General features: G+C 40.3%; 1 protein-coding gene across 3 annotated transcripts; it reads left to right on the forward strand.

Annotated features, from left to right (window-relative positions):
- Positions 1-8,375: 8,375 nt before the first annotated feature.
- LOC132882865 (uncharacterized) lies at positions 8,376-12,838 on the forward strand. 3 transcript variants are annotated; one of them, XM_060915972.1, is made up of 4 exons: positions 8,376-9,079; positions 9,296-9,451; positions 12,236-12,322; positions 12,483-12,838. In XM_060915972.1, exons 1-4 carry the CDS (start codon positions 8,384-8,386, stop codon positions 12,795-12,797), a joined length of 1,254 nt encoding a protein of 417 aa, XP_060771955.1. In that variant the 5' UTR covers positions 8,376-8,383; the 3' UTR covers positions 12,798-12,838. The 3 variants fall into 3 exon arrangements, with proteins under 3 accessions (XP_060771955.1, XP_060771956.1, XP_060771957.1); XM_060915973.1 differs by having other exon boundaries at positions 12,486-12,838; XM_060915974.1 differs by having other exon boundaries at positions 12,239-12,322.
- The last annotated feature ends 4,478 nt before the right edge of the window (positions 12,839-17,316 follow it).

Here is a 17,316-nt window from a genome sequence, read left to right on the forward strand (position 1 = left end):
AGTAAACTTGAAGATAATTATTTCTTAATCAGTCTAATGAATCTTTCATTTTTTATTTAATTAATTATAATTAGTTATACATTTAGAAAGATGTTTCTCTAATTTACCATTTTATTTTGATTTATTGTTAAATGAATGACCTGTCCAGTATAATTTTTCACTCATTCATTAATGATCTTATGGGTAGATAGATTATTATTACTATTACACTCTCATGTTGTATAGTTTATTAATGTTACATTAGATTATTATACTGCAGTCATATGAAGTGTAAGTTTTGCTCAGTGAGTATCAGGAGCTGATGTGTGTGCTGATTCGCTCAGTGAGCTGTAATCCAGCGTCAGGTGAACATGTCTCCTGGAACGCCAGCAATTCCCTGCCACACTTCATTCCCTGCTCTGGCCGCAGAGCGCCGGTCAGGAAGTGTAGGAATGAAGTGCTGGCGGCTTCTGTTTGTTTCCTGCTCAGTGGATGAATAATGTAAAGAAAAACACAAATGAGTGTGGTGTGTTAATCAGCAGTGTACAGCTGTGGAGAAACAGAGTGCCTCTTCTTCCTCTTCTTCTGTCAGCCTCAGGACTTTGATCTCGACTTTCTGAACAAATTGAAGAGAAAAGAAAGCCTTCAACCTTCCAACTGCATCGTACACATCTCCACTTCTATCCTCCTGCCACCATCCAAACCCTCAGCACTGGGTTCTCTGTATCATGTGCATGTACAGTAACAGAACCTCAGAACCGGATTCTCTAAACCATGAACATGTGGCAGAACTTCAAAAATGGGTTCTCTGTACCATGTGCATGTAACAGAACCTCAAAAACGGATTCACTGTACCATGTACTTGTGACAGAATCTCAGACCCAGGTTCTCTATACCATGAACATGTGGCAGAACCTCAAAAATGGGTTCTCTGTACCATATGCATGTGGCAAACCCTCAGAACTGGATTCTCTGTACCATGTGCATGTGGCAGAACCTCAGAACTGGGTTCTCTGTACCATGTTCATGTGACAGAACCTCAGAACTGGGTTCATTGTACCATGTGCATGTGGCAGAACCTCAGAACTGGGTTCTCTGTACCACATGAATGTGGCAGAACCTCTGATCTGGGTTCCCTGCACCATGTGCATGCAGCAGAACCTCTAAACTGGGTTCTTCGTACCATGTGCATGTGGCAGAACCTCAAAACTGGGTTCTTTGTACAACCCCAATTCCAAAAAAGTTGGGACAAAGTACAAATTGTAAATAAAAACAGAATGCAATGATGTGGAAGTTTCAAAATTCCATATTTAATTCAGAATAGAACATAGATGACATATCAAATGTTTAAACTGAGAAAATGTATCATTTAAAGAGAAAAATTAGGTGATTTTAAATTTCATGACAACAACACATCTCAAAAAAAGTTGGGACAAGGCCATGTTTACCACTGTGAGACATCCCCTTTTCTCTTTACAACAGTCTGTAAACGTCTGGGGACTGAGGAGACAAGTTGCTCAAGTTTAGGGATAGGAATGTTAACCCATTCTTGTCTAATGTAGGATTCTAGTTGCTCAACTGTCTTAGGTCTTTTTTGTCATATCTTCCATTTTATGATGCGCCAAATGTTTTCTATGGGTGAAAGATCTGGACTGCAGGCTGGCCAGTTCAGTACCCGGACCCTTCTTCTACCGTATGCAGCCATGATGCCGTAATTGATGCAGTATGTGGTTTGGCATTGTCATGTTGGAAAATGCAAGGTCTTCCCTGAAAGAGACGTCGTCTGGATGGGAGCATATGTTGCTCTAGAACCTGGATATACCTTTCAGCATTGATGATGTCTTTCCAGATGTGTAAGCTGCCCATGCCACACGCACTAATGCAACCCCATACCATCAGAGATGCAGGCTTCTGAACTGAATGCTGATAACAACTTGGGTCGTCCTTCTCCTCTTTAGTCCGAATGACACGGCGTCCCTGATTTCCATAAAGAACTTCAAATTTTGATTCGTCTGACCACAGAACAGTTTTCCACTTTGCCACAGTCCATTTTAAATGAGCCTTGGCCCAGAGAAGACGTCTGCGCTTCTGGATCATGTTTAGATACGGCTTCTTCTTTGGACTATAGAGTTTTAGCTGGCAATGGCAGATGGCACGGTGAATTGTGTTCACAGATAATGTTCTCTGGAAATATTCCTGAGACCATTTTGTGATTTCCAATACAGAAGCATGCCTGTATGTGATGCAGTGCCGTCTAAGGGCCCGAAGATCATGGGCACCCAGTATGGTTTTCCGGTCTTGACCCTTACGCACAGAGATTCCAGATTCTCTGAATCTTTTGATGATATTATGCACTGTACTAGATGATGATATGTTCAAACTCTTTGCAATTTTACACTGTCGAACTCCTTTCTGATATTGCTCCACTATTTGTAGGCGCAGAATTAGGGGGATTGGTGATCCTCTTCCCATCTTTACTTCTGAGAGCCACTGCCACTCCAAGATGCTCTTTTTATACCCAGTCATGTTAATGACCTATTGCCAATTGACCTAATGAGTTGCAATTTGGTCCTCCAGCTGTTCCTTTTTTGTACCTTTAACTTTTCCAGCCTCTTATTGCCCCTGTCCCAACTTTTTTGAGATGTGTTGCTGTCATGAAATTTCAAATGAGCCAATATTTGGCATGAAATTTCAAAATGTCTCACTTTCGACATTTGATATGTTGTCTATGTTCCATTGTGAATACAATATCAGTTTTTGAGATTTGTAAATTATTGCAGTCCATTTTTATTTACAATTTGTACTTTGTCCCAACTTTTTTGGAATCGGGGTTGTACCATGTGCATGTGGCAAACCCTCAGAACCAAGTTCTCTGTACCATGTGCATGTGGCAAAACCTCAAAACTGGGTTCTCTGCACCATGTGCATGTGGCAGACCCTCAGAACTGGGTTCTCTGTACCATGTGCATGTGGCAGAACTTCAAAACTGGGTTCTTTGTACCATGTGCATGTGGCAAACCCTCAGAACTGGGTTATCTATACCATGTGCATGTGGTAGAACCTCAGAACTGGGCTCTCTGTACCATGTGCATGTGGAAGAACCTCAGAACTGGGTTCTCTGTACCATGTGCATGTGGCAAACCTTCAGAACCATGTTCTGTGTACCATGTGCATGTGGTAGAACCTCAGAACTGGGTTCTCTGTACCATGTGCATGTGGAAGAACCTCAGAACTGGGTTCTCTGTACCATGTGCATGTGGAAGAACTTCAGAACTGGGTTCTTTGTACCATGTGCATGTGACAAACCCTCAGAACTGTGTTCTCTATACCATGGGCATGTGGCAAATCCTCAGAACTGGGTTCTCTATACCATGCACATGTGGCAGAACCTCAAAAATTGGTTCGCTGTACCATGTACTTGTGACAGAACCACAGAACCAGATTCTATATACCATGTATTTGTCACAGAATCTCACAACTGTGTTCTGTACACCATGTGCATGTGGCAGAACCTCAGAACCAGGTTCTCTATACCATGTATGCATACTTGTAGCTCAGATTCCTCATAAGGAAGAATATAATTATTGAATCAATGCACTGTTACAAAATTTAGAAAGAATCCTACACTGAAAAAAATGATTTTTTGACCTTGTAAATACAATTAGGACAATTAAAGTAATTTTAACAGAAATATATCAATTCTGAGAGTTACTTAAACATGTCATGTATAATTCAGCGTAGTGCTTGGAGTTTCAGTGTAATTGTGTGTCCTCATATTCATGTGTAAATGTAACTGTAATAACTCTAGTAAAAAATACTTGACAATCATGACAATTAAGCTACTACAGCTACTACTTACTAAATTCAAGTAAAATGTTGCCTGTAGAACGTCGTGGTGTGACGTCAGAGTTTGGACATTCCTCAACAGGATGTCTGGCTGGCAGCCAGGTGAACTTGAGATGAGGTGGTGGTCGGAGACGAAACTCCTCGTAGGCTACATATCCTACTATCCCGTACGTTGATGGTCATCGGTCCCTTCCCTTCCTGAGACGCTAACCCTAGTGTGGACATTCACCACGGTTAAGGTAAGAATGTAAAAACGAATTCAGTTATCTTTGCAACTTTATCTAAACCAGCGTCATTGAACACGTTTTGGGCTATTGAAATATCGCAGCATGTTGGATATGATGGTATGTTTTTTCGTGCTATCGTGTTGCATTGAAAGTAGGGCAGTATTACTAATTACGACATGCTTGTGACTGAAGTCATTTTAATATTAACGGAAGCACAGTTTGTTACTGCTAGTGGCGGAGTTGCTAGCAATCCACGTGGTGCTAGCTTTAGAGGACTAACATAGCCTTTTCTGAAATGGCAACCATATCGCAAGGCTTACATTTGGTGGTCGAAGTCATTTCAACTGTAAATCAACTCAAAACATGCACTGTTAATTTATTTAAGTCCGAGGTTTACGGGAAAGTATATTTCTTGCACCAAGAAGTCAGCTTAATCATGTTAGCATGATGCAACTTGTTCAAGTGGACTAGTCTAGCTACAATATCTACTCCATGTCAACTACGCTGAAGCGACAGAGCACAGATCTGTTTTTGATGACTATGATTAAACCTATTAATTAGTTTTGTATCAATGGCAGATGCTGGTCGATGAGTTGATATGTAGTAAGGGTAGAAGGAGATGTAGAATTATTTGTGCCCTTAACACGGTGCTTTACAAACCGGTTTTTGAATTGTTAAACAATTATGATCAAAATAAGATGGCGCTAGGCTCGCGTGGTTGGGTTGTGAACGTCATAGGCTCGGGATAATTACTTAAGGTTATTAAAATGTAAAAATGTAAATGAGAATCTCTGGCATCGTGGCTTAAGGGCCAACAATGTACAAATGTGTCTTTGCAAACACCCTAGATAGTGATTTAGTAAGTCCATGCCAAGTTTTACATTTAATATGCTTTACATGATGACTGAATTGAAAACACGCAATATGAAGGTTGAATAAATATCACAATTATCCATAAATTAATACTTCATATGACAAACTTTACTGTAATACTTTATGATTGTGATTTATGATCAATTGTCAGTTGAATGAACTGTGTAAGAAATTGTAATGAAGTGGACTTGATGATCATGAAATGAAACACTTTACATATTGCCTAATTTTGTATTTGTCATCTAAGACACATTTTCATTTTGACATTTTTACCTTCATGAGGCACCCAATTAAAGGTAAGTTCAGCTCACAATCACAACTGCATATTGTGTGTGTGTGTGCGTGTGCATCGGAAATATAATTTTATAAATTGCTTTTGTTTTGTTTTTTGCCCTAGGTGTCCCACCATGAGGTGGCTGTGCAAAAGTTGTAGCTTTACCTCAAATAAAAGGGTTGATCTTTTCAAGCACTGCAGACTCAAACATGGACACAGTGGCCATACTCAATCCATACCATGCCTATATACAAATTGCCCTTGCTCATTTAAGACCTTTAATGCTCTCAAGATCCATCTTTCCCGTCATCATGTGGAATCAGTTGCACCAAAGGTGGTCGTTTCATTCAGTTGTCAGCGCTGCAGTTTAGCGTCCTTCTCTTCAGAGAAACAGTATTTTGAACATTTACACAGTCATTTGAAGAGGTTTGAAGTTGTTCAATGTGTATTTAAAAATTGTAGCTTCAGTACAAACATTTATTCAACCTTTTGTACTCATAAGCACAGGAAACATGGTCAGCACTCGCATGAAGATTTTAAGCCTGAGGTCTTGAAGACTCATTCAGATAGTCCTATTGTCCAGCATGATCTAGTGATTTCTTCTGAAGAGAATACTGAGGTTTTTGTAGAGCCATGTGAGGATCTGTCTGAAATTATCAAGGATAGACTTGGACTACTCTTTCTTAAGATGGAGAGTTGTTACAATGTGCCAAACAAGTGCATTGATGAAATTGTCGATGAGTTGCAGTTTATTTCCTGCTCCTCATCTGGACCAGTTTTGAGACATGTTGTCGAGTCCACCTTCCAGAAACACAAATGTGACTTGGATTCAGTTCTGTTAAGCGATTTGGTGAGCAACCTATGTGAGTTACACCCTATTAGCTCAGCTTTAGGGAAAGATGGTCCATTTACTACATCATATAGGAGGAGGGAATATATGAAGTCACACTTTTCAGTTGTGGAACCAAAAGAGTACATTCTGAACAAGAAGGAAAATAAGACGTTCCAGTATGTTCCTATACTGCAGTCCTTGACACAGGTACTTAAAAATTGTCAAGAAAAGTGCCTAGTTGCTTCAAGGAACTCAGACTGTGCAGCAAAATATCAGTCCTTTCAAGATGGGTCTCATTTTCAGAAAAGTGAGTTTTTCTCTGCAGATGAGGATAGATTAAGTCTTATCCTGTATATTGATGACTTTGAGATCTGCAACCCCCTTGGGACATCCCGCAAGATACACAAAGTTACTGCTGTGTATTGGGTGATTGGGAACATCCCAGTACATGCAAGATCGACATTGACGAGTATATACTTAGCCATTCTCTGTAAGGCCAGTGACGCCAAACAGTTTGGATTCCAGACAGTGCTAGAGCCACTATTGCGGGATCTTCAGAGCTTGGAGAAAGATGGTCTTTATATTCCGAGTTTTGGGAAAGTAATCAAAGGCTCTGTGGTGAGCGTAGTGGCTGACAATTTGGGTGCTCATATGGTGGCAGGATTTGTTGAAAGTTTCACAGGACCACATGTCTGTCGATTCTGTCTGGGAGAGCGCTCTATGTTTCAGACAACCGAGGTGAGGTCAGGAGTTTTTCAGCGAAGAAGGCAAGAGCAGCACACCATGCATGTTCAGACAGCTTTATCAAGTCCTTCTCTCAATCCGTGCTATGGGGTGAAAAATCAGTGTGCACTATCAGAAAAACTGTGTTATTTTGATGTGACATCTGGTTACCCTCCTGATGTTTTACATGACCTTCTTGAGGGTGTTGTTCCCCTAGAGCTGTCATTGTCACTGAATGTGTTCATCAAGAAGAAGTATTTCTCTTTGGTGGAACTCAATAACTTGATTGGTCAGTTCCCTTACAAGTGGACTGACCGAACAAATCGCCCACATTTGGTCCCGGCTAATTTTGCTGCAAAAAGATCAGTTGGAGGGAATGCGCATGAAAATTGGTGCCTGCTGCGTCTTTTGCCTTTTGTGATAGGGTTGAGAGTACCTGAGAGTGATCCAGTATGGCAAGTGCTAATGGTTTTGAAGGACATAGTGGAGTTAGTGATGTCCCCAGTTCATACAGAGGAAAGCATCTGTTACTTGGACAGTAAGATCTCCGAACACCGACAAAGATTTCTTGATGTATTTCCCCAAGAGAAACTTCTTCCCAAGCACCACTTCATTGAGCATTATCCTGAGCTCATAAGGGAATTTGGTCCATTGTCTGCCCTGTGGACAATGCGCTTCGAGGCGAAGCACAGCTTCTTCAAAAAAATTGTCAGACAGACAGGCTGTTTCAGGAACATACTGTTGTCCCTTGCCAAAAAACATCAACTCATGGTTGCACTGTGTCTCCATGAGAACAGTGTACTCAAAAAATCTGTGTCTGTTACCAGAACATCACAAGTGTCATTAGATGTACTAAATGAGGCCATTAAAGAGTTGGTGCTGTGCAAGTATCCAAACGTCACAATGGTCCATGTCTCAAACAAGGTGACCTTCTCAGGTACAAGCTATGCACCAGGAATGTTGCTGTGTCATGGTTCAACTGCAGGTTTACCTGACTTTGCTGAAGTTTCTCAGATCATCCTGGTGTTGGATAGCATAGTCTTTGTTGTCAAGCTGCTAAATGCATGGTACAATGAGCACCTCAGGAGCTATGAGCTAGATTACACGCGTAACTTTCGAGTAATTGAGCCTAAAGAGCTACTTGATTTCTATCCCCTGGCTATGTACACAATCGCAGGACGACAAGTTGTTACTTTAAAACACCACATCACCATTCCCTTTTAGATGCAAGGGAAGATGATCAAAAACGTACATGTTTTTGTCAGAATGAACTAAAAAAAAAAAAAATTTTTTTTTTTTTTTTGCAGTGTTTTCCTGCCTGCTCAGATGTCCACCCCTGCAAAGCTAAGGGTCATCTTTGATGATCATATAGTCCACAAATTGGTTCTTCCATCAGGTATCCCCGGTACTCTACAGGATCTCAAGCTAGTCATCCAGAGCACATTCTGCACACCAGATGGCTTTACTCTAATGTATCAAGATGAAGAATTTGGGGGGCAGTTCTTCACATTGACCTCTATAGAAGATGTTCAAGACAAGGGTACCCTGAAAGTTGTTCAAGTTGAACCAGTCATTTTAGATCTCGGTGCAGTGGAAGAAAAGGATGATAATGTAACAGAATCAGACAGCATGTCATCCATATCTTTAGCATCTCAGGATACTGTTTTGTTTTCCTCATCTGATGAAAGTCCATCACACCGTTCCCAACCATGGCCAAGAAAGTTTGAAATTCCACTATTCTCCTTTGGGATTCGGCTCCTCCTGGAGGCAGGAAACCAAGCTTACCATTCTGAAGGCACCCTGCTAAACAACCCAAAAGTGACAAGCGGTGTCCTGGAAGAATTGGCTGAAAAAATATTTGAGTACACAGCATACCCTACGGGAATTCAAGTTCTGAATGTAGTCGAGGCCTTAATTGAGAAGTACCCATGCCTCAAAGAGCCAGGCTCGTTCAATGGAATGTACGGATGGCAACAAAGGATAAAGTACAAGATGGGAAATTACAGGGCAAAAGTAAGAGGGCTCAAAATAGCCTGTCCAGAGTTAGAAGTGAACAAAAAGACGACTTCTAGTCCCAAAGGAATCAGAAGACCCAAAAAGGCGGAAGTAAATTATTTGCCACCATTGCCACTAGGACAGACAAAAGAAACCATGGATGAAGAGAGAGTAGATCTACTTACAGAAGTAAAAAAGACCAACAACGACAAGATTATCAGTGAAAAAATGGAGAAGACCTTTCCATATCGACGACTGGAAGTTGTCAGTCAGATGCCTGCTGTCCCAGATGTCATGGAGAGATGGCCTGCCCTTTTCTCTCAATCTCAGGTAATCATGTTTGTGCCACAATTTATTGGCAGTGAGTAGGTACTTAGATAACTTAATTCATTTCGAAGGTCTTCAATCCATTCATGTAGCTTTTAAATGTATACACAAGTATATGAAAGCCTATAAAAATGTCTACATATGTACATTTCATTCAAGCTAAAACATTTCAATGTGTGTGCCTGGGTGTTGTGTGCATATGTCTTGATTTGTTTGTAGGTGAAAGAGGAGTTCAAGAGGATCACAACCATTCAACTGGACCGAACCTTTTTGTCGAAGATGGATTTATACACTCCAAAACTCCTGACCGTTTTCAAGACAAAGGGTGGGACTGCAGGCACAAAAATAAAAAGCGTGTTGGAGTCTCTCAGTCAGGTAAAAACATAAATGAACACTTAATTTTTCGTTAATACAGAGTCTACTTGCCTTCTCCAACATTTTGTAAGGATCTACACTAGGCCAAAAGTTTGGACAAACCTTCTCATTCAATGCATTCTCTTTATTTTCATGGCTATTTACATTGTAGACTTTCGCGGAGGGCCTCAAAACAGTATGAACACGGAATTATGTGCTTCACAAAAAATATAAATTCTAGCAGTTGTCCAACACCGATGTGTTGCTCACATCACTGAATGTTTTCTTTTTTTTTTTCTTTTTTTTGTCATACACACTTTTGATGTCCTCTACGAGAATCAACAATGAGTAGCCATGTGTGTGCTTGTAGCTTGATCATCAATGTTCCTGAAAACACTGAGTTACCAGGAAACAGATTGATGGCATACAGTGTGCATGTAGACTGGTGGCTGAAGATAACCACACTCCAGTAGGGTATGAGTGTAATCGACATAGTACACCCTAGTTTTCTTGCACTCTACTCTTGTTCAAGGGTACTTAATCCATGGATGGAGGTGTAGGGAGAGTAAAGGGTGGGATTCAAACCTGCAGCCCTCTGATCTTAAGACCAACTCCCTAACCATTAGGCCATGGCTGCACCTTTTGTTTTACCATAAGGGAAGCCCTGGCAATATGTTAGTTAAATGGATCTCAACTGAACTCTTGATATCTTGGTGAAAGCATGTAAAGGGATATGCCACCCCCAGGTCAAATTGACTGTCTACCTGCCATCCCAACACTTGAAACGTGGGTGGAGGCATTTTGCAGGTGACCCAACCATTGTTTGAATCCATCAGCACTGACAATAGCTTAGTTAGGTGTAGTAGCCATCAAAAGATTTCACCCAAAGTCAGTGAATTTCCTTTATATTTGTCCAATAACTTTAAGTGTCCTGTACATTCTCACAGAGTGCAAATTACAGTGCAAATCAACACTTGGGGCTTAACTTGGTCATTTTAGTTTGGGGACTATTTTCTGCTGCAGGGGAAACGGTCGAAGCACAGACAGACCACCGCTGCGGAGCGCAAACACTACAGAACCTGTCTGTGCTTCAGGGTTTTTCCGCACTGGAAAATGGTCCACAAACCAAAATGCCCAAGTCAAGACCTCTGTGTTGATTTGAGCTTTGTGTGACTGTACTGCACATGGAAAGTTTGAAACAAAATAGAGTAAATTATTCACTATGGCCAAAATCTTTTGGTGGAGACACAAGATGGCAGCTACGATGCGAAACTAAGCTACAGGGCCTTTCTCGAACTGCAGTGTGCGCGCCTGCAGGTGTGTCAGCCTTGGTAGTCGTGCACTTGCGTGGCGTAGCTGAAGTACTCTCTAGCACGCCAGACGTTTGTACAATGGAACTAACCTGCAAGTGTGTGGACGTGTGCACCCTAACAACGATTCACCCTTGAAATCAAGAGCGTGGCACTTGAAAGCAGTCTTCACTTCGGAACAGTACTTGGCGAGTCGCGATGACGTGTAAGTGGGCGTTACTCGCACTAGCAGGGGCATCACACTTGAGTTCGGGAAACGCTGACCGTCAGTGCTGATGGATTCTGACCATGACTTGGTCACCTGAAAAACATTTCCACTCACTTATCCAAGTCTCAAGACTGGGGAGACACTCGTCTCCCCTACTGTTGGGCAGACGCTGAAGTGAAAAATCCCAAGACGGCAGACTAAATCTGTTCTTTCTGGCTGAGGATTTGATCACTTTTGCTTTTTTTGCATGTGCTTGCAGCCAAACACTGTGGAGCATGATTGGTGTATGTCAGAGAACATCAAGATTACATTACATTTGGCAGACGCTTTTTAAACCCAAAGCGACTTACAATCAAGGACATACAATAGCACACAATGCAGTAAGGATGCAGAGAATACAAACCAAGATTGACTTATCACCATTTGCACCCTGTGCTCTTAAGATGCTTTTGCTGGTAGCATAACCTTCTCCATCCAGTGTTCGAGCTCTGGCATATGTGAATTGCACCCCAATGTGTTGGGCTGCAACGTGTGTCGAAGTTGGGCCGTAATACATTCCAAATGGAGTCCGTTCCTGACCATTTGAGCAGAAACATGCACTTAAAGGAACAGTCCACCCTTTTTTCGATTTTCACTTATTTGAAGTATTTCCAAATATTACACATGAATGTGCATATTTTCTTTTCAGTGTGTTCAGTACTTAGATGCAGTGCTTAAAAATTTATAGCAAAGCTTAGCATAACCACTGGAAATAAATAGAACCATTGTAATGGGTCTATATACTTCCAATAATTATGTTAAGCTATGCTAATAGCAGGCATTCTGGCCTGTCTCCTGGTGTCTCTTCCATGTTCTGTACACTTCAGAGTCCAGAGACACGGCAAATGTTCTTGCCACAGCTCGCACTGAAGTTTCCATCTTGCACAACTGGCACTATCTCCAGCGAGTGATGGTCACCGCTTTATGGTTCATCAAGGCATGAGACGCTGACAAATGCAAATGAGTGCAAATGTAACTAAAACATCAGCCAGAAAGAAGCAGAATAGAGAAATGGTCTGTGGAGGCAACAGACAGAATTACTCATTTTTAAGGGGTGTCTTGGGAAAGAGAAAAACAGTCTTTTCCGCCTGTTTTACTTTTCAATTTGCCCAACAGTAGGTGAAATTGATACACCATCAGTGTTGCTTTCCAATTGGACAGGCTGATTTCACAGTATAATTGGCTTGACTGTAATTGTGGTGTTTTTTAATTTTCTTAGTTTAGTTATTCATGCTTATTTTTATACAGAAGCAGATTGATAGCCATGATGCGGTCATCCGTTGTCTGATCCCTTTCCTGGGAGAATCGACAGAGGAACTCATTAAAGACTACCAGGTATGTGTCTGTGCGTGTGCATGCGTGTCCCACCCGTTTTACAGTTTTTTTTTTTTTTGTTTGTTTTTTTTTTACCCGTTTTAAGATTGCAGTTAAAGTTTTGGGATGTGGGAGTTGTGCAGTTTTTGACCACTATGGTTCTTCTTTTTCTTGTGTTTAGCAGGATGTGTCCAAGGACGTCATCGAACAAGACCTCAAAGACAATGTGATCAAGATCCTTGTGCTGGGCAGTGCTGCAGAGGGTGCCCCCCCAACTGATGTCATCATTGTGATTGATGGTACAGAGGTATTAGGTGGTTGTAAAACACTTGCCAACGCTTGCATGCTGCTCATGGGCTTTGTGTACTCACTGAATCTCAGTTATCCTCCAAAATTGAAATACACATTTGAAGTGTTTCAAAAGTTGCTTTTGGAGTTAGATGATTTGAAGGTCTCCCCTAAAGTGGATTCTCTGAGGAGGAAACTGCTACATTAAAAGGGAAATGTGACTAGAGCTCAAGCAGAAGGTGCAATTGACTTTACTGTGAAGTTTTTCATGACTGTTCATAAAAGGCTTTGAGTGATGCTTCTTGTTCGCTTGAGTGTTTTTGTAATGACGTCAATAATGTACAAATGGGCCTGTACAGATTTTTTTTTTTAAGAATTTGCAATCTTTCTTAATTTTTGAATTTTATTGCAGTGTACTATTGGTCCACTTGGTAAGTTCCCTCTCAGCCTTCACATCATTTATAGGACCCAGAACACTCACCAAAGCTTGCATTCTTCTCATGGGCTTTGTCTACTGACTAAATCTCAATCGGGAGCATAACAGATTTAACGTGTTTTCAAAAGTTCCTTTTGACATTTAGGTGACTTATTTGAAAATTATCCCCAAAAGTGGGTTTCTTTGTGGGAAAACAAACTGTTAATGTTAAAGGGGAATATGCCATTGTATGTTGCAGATGCGAATGACTTCGCTTTGGTGTCTGTTCATCTTTGAGTTGTCAACTGAAGTCTTTGAGAGTTATACGTCTTGCTAGATTTGTTCAGACTTGAATAATGTATAGATGGGCACGTACAGCTTTTTGCCTTTTTCTTTTTGAAGATCGCTGTTCTTTCTTGGAAGATTTAGAATATTTTACTATAGTATAGGGCAATTAAGTGGGTCATGTGTGGAGTACCCAAGGCTAACTCGTCTCTCTCTGCTTAACACACACACACAGTTTGTTTTGCATATGTTGGCCCAAGAATATTTATGTATATTCTTGATTTTTATATATATTTTTTTATATTGTAATGTACAAAATGCCCTTTGTTTTATGTTGTGGAAAAATAAAAAACATATCTTGACATTGTGTTTCTTCCCTTTTTGGAGAGATTTATGAAGCTGTGCCTATTACAATTTACTTGGAGTTTTTATGTGAAAAACGTGTACTAGGTTTTTACCAGTAATTCTAAATTTAAATATAACTAAGTAAAAAATACTTGCTTCCAGAGTTTAATAATACTTTGGTGTTGCTAATAAAATCTATAAGGATTTGCAAGTAAATTTTACTTTAAAATATGCCTTTGAAATTTACTTAGTATTTCTGAGTGTAAAACGTGTACTAAGTTTTTTTAAGTAAACTCCACTCCCCATTTTTTTCAGTGTAGCTTGGACCTATGTAGAACTCCACAGCGCTCTGAGAGTCTTATCTCAATCAGATAGAGGGTTTTTCAGCACTCTGAGAACGCTTACTTATTCAGTACACATTTAAAGGAGACACGCAGAACCTTTATTTTTAAATACATTTCTGAATGGATAGTATCTCCATCCTTGACTCTTGTATGCTGCATAAATGGGAATAAAAATATATTTTTTGAGAGTTAAAATTGACCGCAAAGTTGGCATTCGAGCTGCCCCGCTGAGCCAGCCAGCCCTGAGCGAGTGACGTCACAGTGGTAACCAGTTTTAAGGCCGAGGCCTTTGACAGCTATAGACCAAAGCCAGACTTGGCGGGCGAGAGTGAGTGCAATGGCCTCTTCGTTTGGATTTATCGGAGATTCTTCGGATTCCTCAGATAGTAATATACTTTGATAGTCCTGAAATTGGAGTGTGTGTATATGCTACTGCTATACATGTAGAACCGTATCAGTTCGAACCATTGGAAAGTGAATCCGATAGTAACACATCTAGGGCTGGGAATCGATCCAGATTTCTTGGATCGATTCGATTCCGATTCGATATCGATTTACTTAAATATTGCTGGATTGTCACTTTAAAGTAAAAACTGTCCCTATTGACAGGAACAGCCCCATATGTGTTTGTGCATGTAATTTAACACCAAATGCCTTCTCCAGTGCAGTTTGATTCGCCGCAGGTTTAGCTGAAACTGTGTCGGCGTGGTGCCTGGATAAGTGGTTGCGGAGATTGGTTGTATTGCCACTATATTTTACCTCTATGTGGCACAGTTTGCACACTGCTTTTGTTCTGTCGACTTCGTCTCTGTCCTCGTAACGTTTGAATCCAAAGTAATGCCATACATCAGCTTTCAGGCCAGGCGGTGATTTTAGCTGTGCAGCTTCAGCCATCTCGCGTTCTTAAGTTTCGGTTTCGTTTGCCGGCACCCGCTTTTTTATAGCGGTCCTTGCGCGGTCAAGAAAATAGTGCCTATAGCCACCTGGAAGAGATCGATCCACACATTTTTGAATCGATCTCGTATTTTTTGAACGTGAATCGATATCGGATCGTGGATCGATCTTTTGAACCCAGCCCTAAACACATCAGCCACAGAGGCCCCCACCTTACGAAATAAACCCAGAGAACAAAGCAGTCTAGAGAATTGGATGGAATTGAACTTACAGTCTCATGTGACTCTCATTAAAACAGGATAGGCATTATAACTTATGCAACATACATGTACATGCATGCATTTTCACTGATAAAACCTAAAAGGCTAATTAAATAATCAGATGAACTGAGACAATCACATTCTGAAGCAAATTAAATAATCTTATACTGGTAACTTAAACACACAATACAAGTTACATGTATTAATCTAAATGCAGGTAAACAACGAGTGTTGTTGTTGTTGTTGTTGTGATCTAACCAAATGAGAGTCGCATCTTACTCATCTGTGTTCTTGCTTCTTGAAGGCCAATCTTGTGGCTGATTGTTTTGAAACAATCTGACTTTCAGTTCTTCATTCAGTTCTTCGTTCATTTGCTTCTTCCACGTAAGGGCAAGGTATTGCTGCTGAGGCAAGCATATCCAGGGGAGAAATCTGACAACTGGTCCACTTATTCTCCATTTTCACCATACTGAGTACTCTACCATTACTGCTCGGCTCACACTCCGGAAGAACTGCTGCAACTCAAGGCATTTATAAACAAAGTGAGGCCATGGTTCTGTGTATCTCCTTTAAAGAACTTAATGAACCCTTGAAGAACACTTTTTTTGAAGCATGTATATCTTATTTATTAAAAGTTAACAAAAGTCCTTTCAGGTTATCGAAGATGATCATCTGTATCTGAAAAAAAAAAGTTCTGGTTCTTCGCTTGTCCGTCTTATGTAACAGTTAAAGGTTCTAAATAGAAAAACACATCTTGTGTGTGTAAAGGTCTGAAATGTAGCCATTTGAAATTAATAATCTTTTGTTATTACACAGTTTTCTTCACTTAAAATATTCAGGTTTTCTGTTTTTTTTGTTGTGTTTTAACATTTTCCCCCAAATTATGTTATGATTAAATGATCCATCTTTCAAATAACTGTAATCATGAATACAATAACTATAATCAGTGCCATCTCGCCCCCTGTGGATTTCTCCATTTCCTGTATTGAATTTCACATATAAAAACCTGCATTTCACTCTTCGAAATTGGCTGCTAGTTTTATTTTTGGTTATTTTTAACAATGGTGGACAAAGTAGAAACATCTGGTCCTTGAGTGAAAGTAGATATACCTTTGTGAACATGTGACTCAAACAAACATACATAGAAGTTGTTTATTGATTTTTTTTTTACTTGAGTTAAAGTATAAAAGTAGTTGCTTTTATCTCCATGCACGTGTCCAAAGTAAAGCACCTCAGAAATTGTCAGGTTTTAGAAACATCTTTGAATTCAGACCAAAATGAGACACTTGGTGTTTCCTGCTGGACCTGAACAAGCCTGTCAGTGACAGAACCATGGATTTTAAATGATTTAAAAGGATTTTCGAATTGAAGTTGGACAAACTTGGCCCTAAAGTGTCTTTCTGAGCCAAAGATGCTTGGGAATTTTAATAGACTTTAAGTATTCAAAATATTCAAAGTTAATGTATTCCTTTATTTTGTCTACTTACAACCCTGATTCCAAAAAAGTTGGGACAAAGTACAAATTGTAAATAAAAACAGAATGCAATGATGTGGAAGTTTCAAAATTCCATATTTTATTCAGAATAGAACATAGATGACATATCAAATGTTTAAACTGAGAAAATGTATCATTTAAAGAGAAAAATTAGGTGATTTTAAATTTCATGACAACAACACATCTCAAAAAAAGTTGGGACAAGGCCATGTTTACCACTGTGAGACATCCCCTTTTCTCTTTACAACAGTCTGTAAACGTCTGAGGACTGAGGAGACAAGTTGCTCAAGTTTAGGGATGGGAATGTTAACCCATTCTTGTCTAATGTAGGATTCTAGTTGCTCAACTGTCTTAGGTCTTTTTTGTCGTATATTCCGTTTTATGATGCACCAAATGTTTTCTATGGGTGAAAGATCTGGACTGCAGGCTGGCCAGTTCAGTACCCGGACCCTTCTTCTACCGTATGCAGCCATGATGCTGTAATTGATGCAGTATGTGGTTTGGCATTGTCATGTTGGAAAATGCAAGGTCTTCCCTGAAAGAGACGTCGTCTGGATGGGAGCATATGTTGCTCTAGAACCTGGATATACCTTTCAGCATTGATGGTGTCTTTCCAGATGTGTAAGCTGCCCATGCCACACGCACTAATGCAACCCCATACCATCAGAGATGCAGGCTTCTGAACTGAG

The sequence above is a fragment of the Neoarius graeffei genome, chromosome 3, assembly GCF_027579695.1.
Source record: "Neoarius graeffei isolate fNeoGra1 chromosome 3, fNeoGra1.pri, whole genome shotgun sequence".
NCBI classification, from domain to species: domain Eukaryota; kingdom Metazoa; phylum Chordata; class Actinopteri; order Siluriformes; family Ariidae; genus Neoarius; species Neoarius graeffei.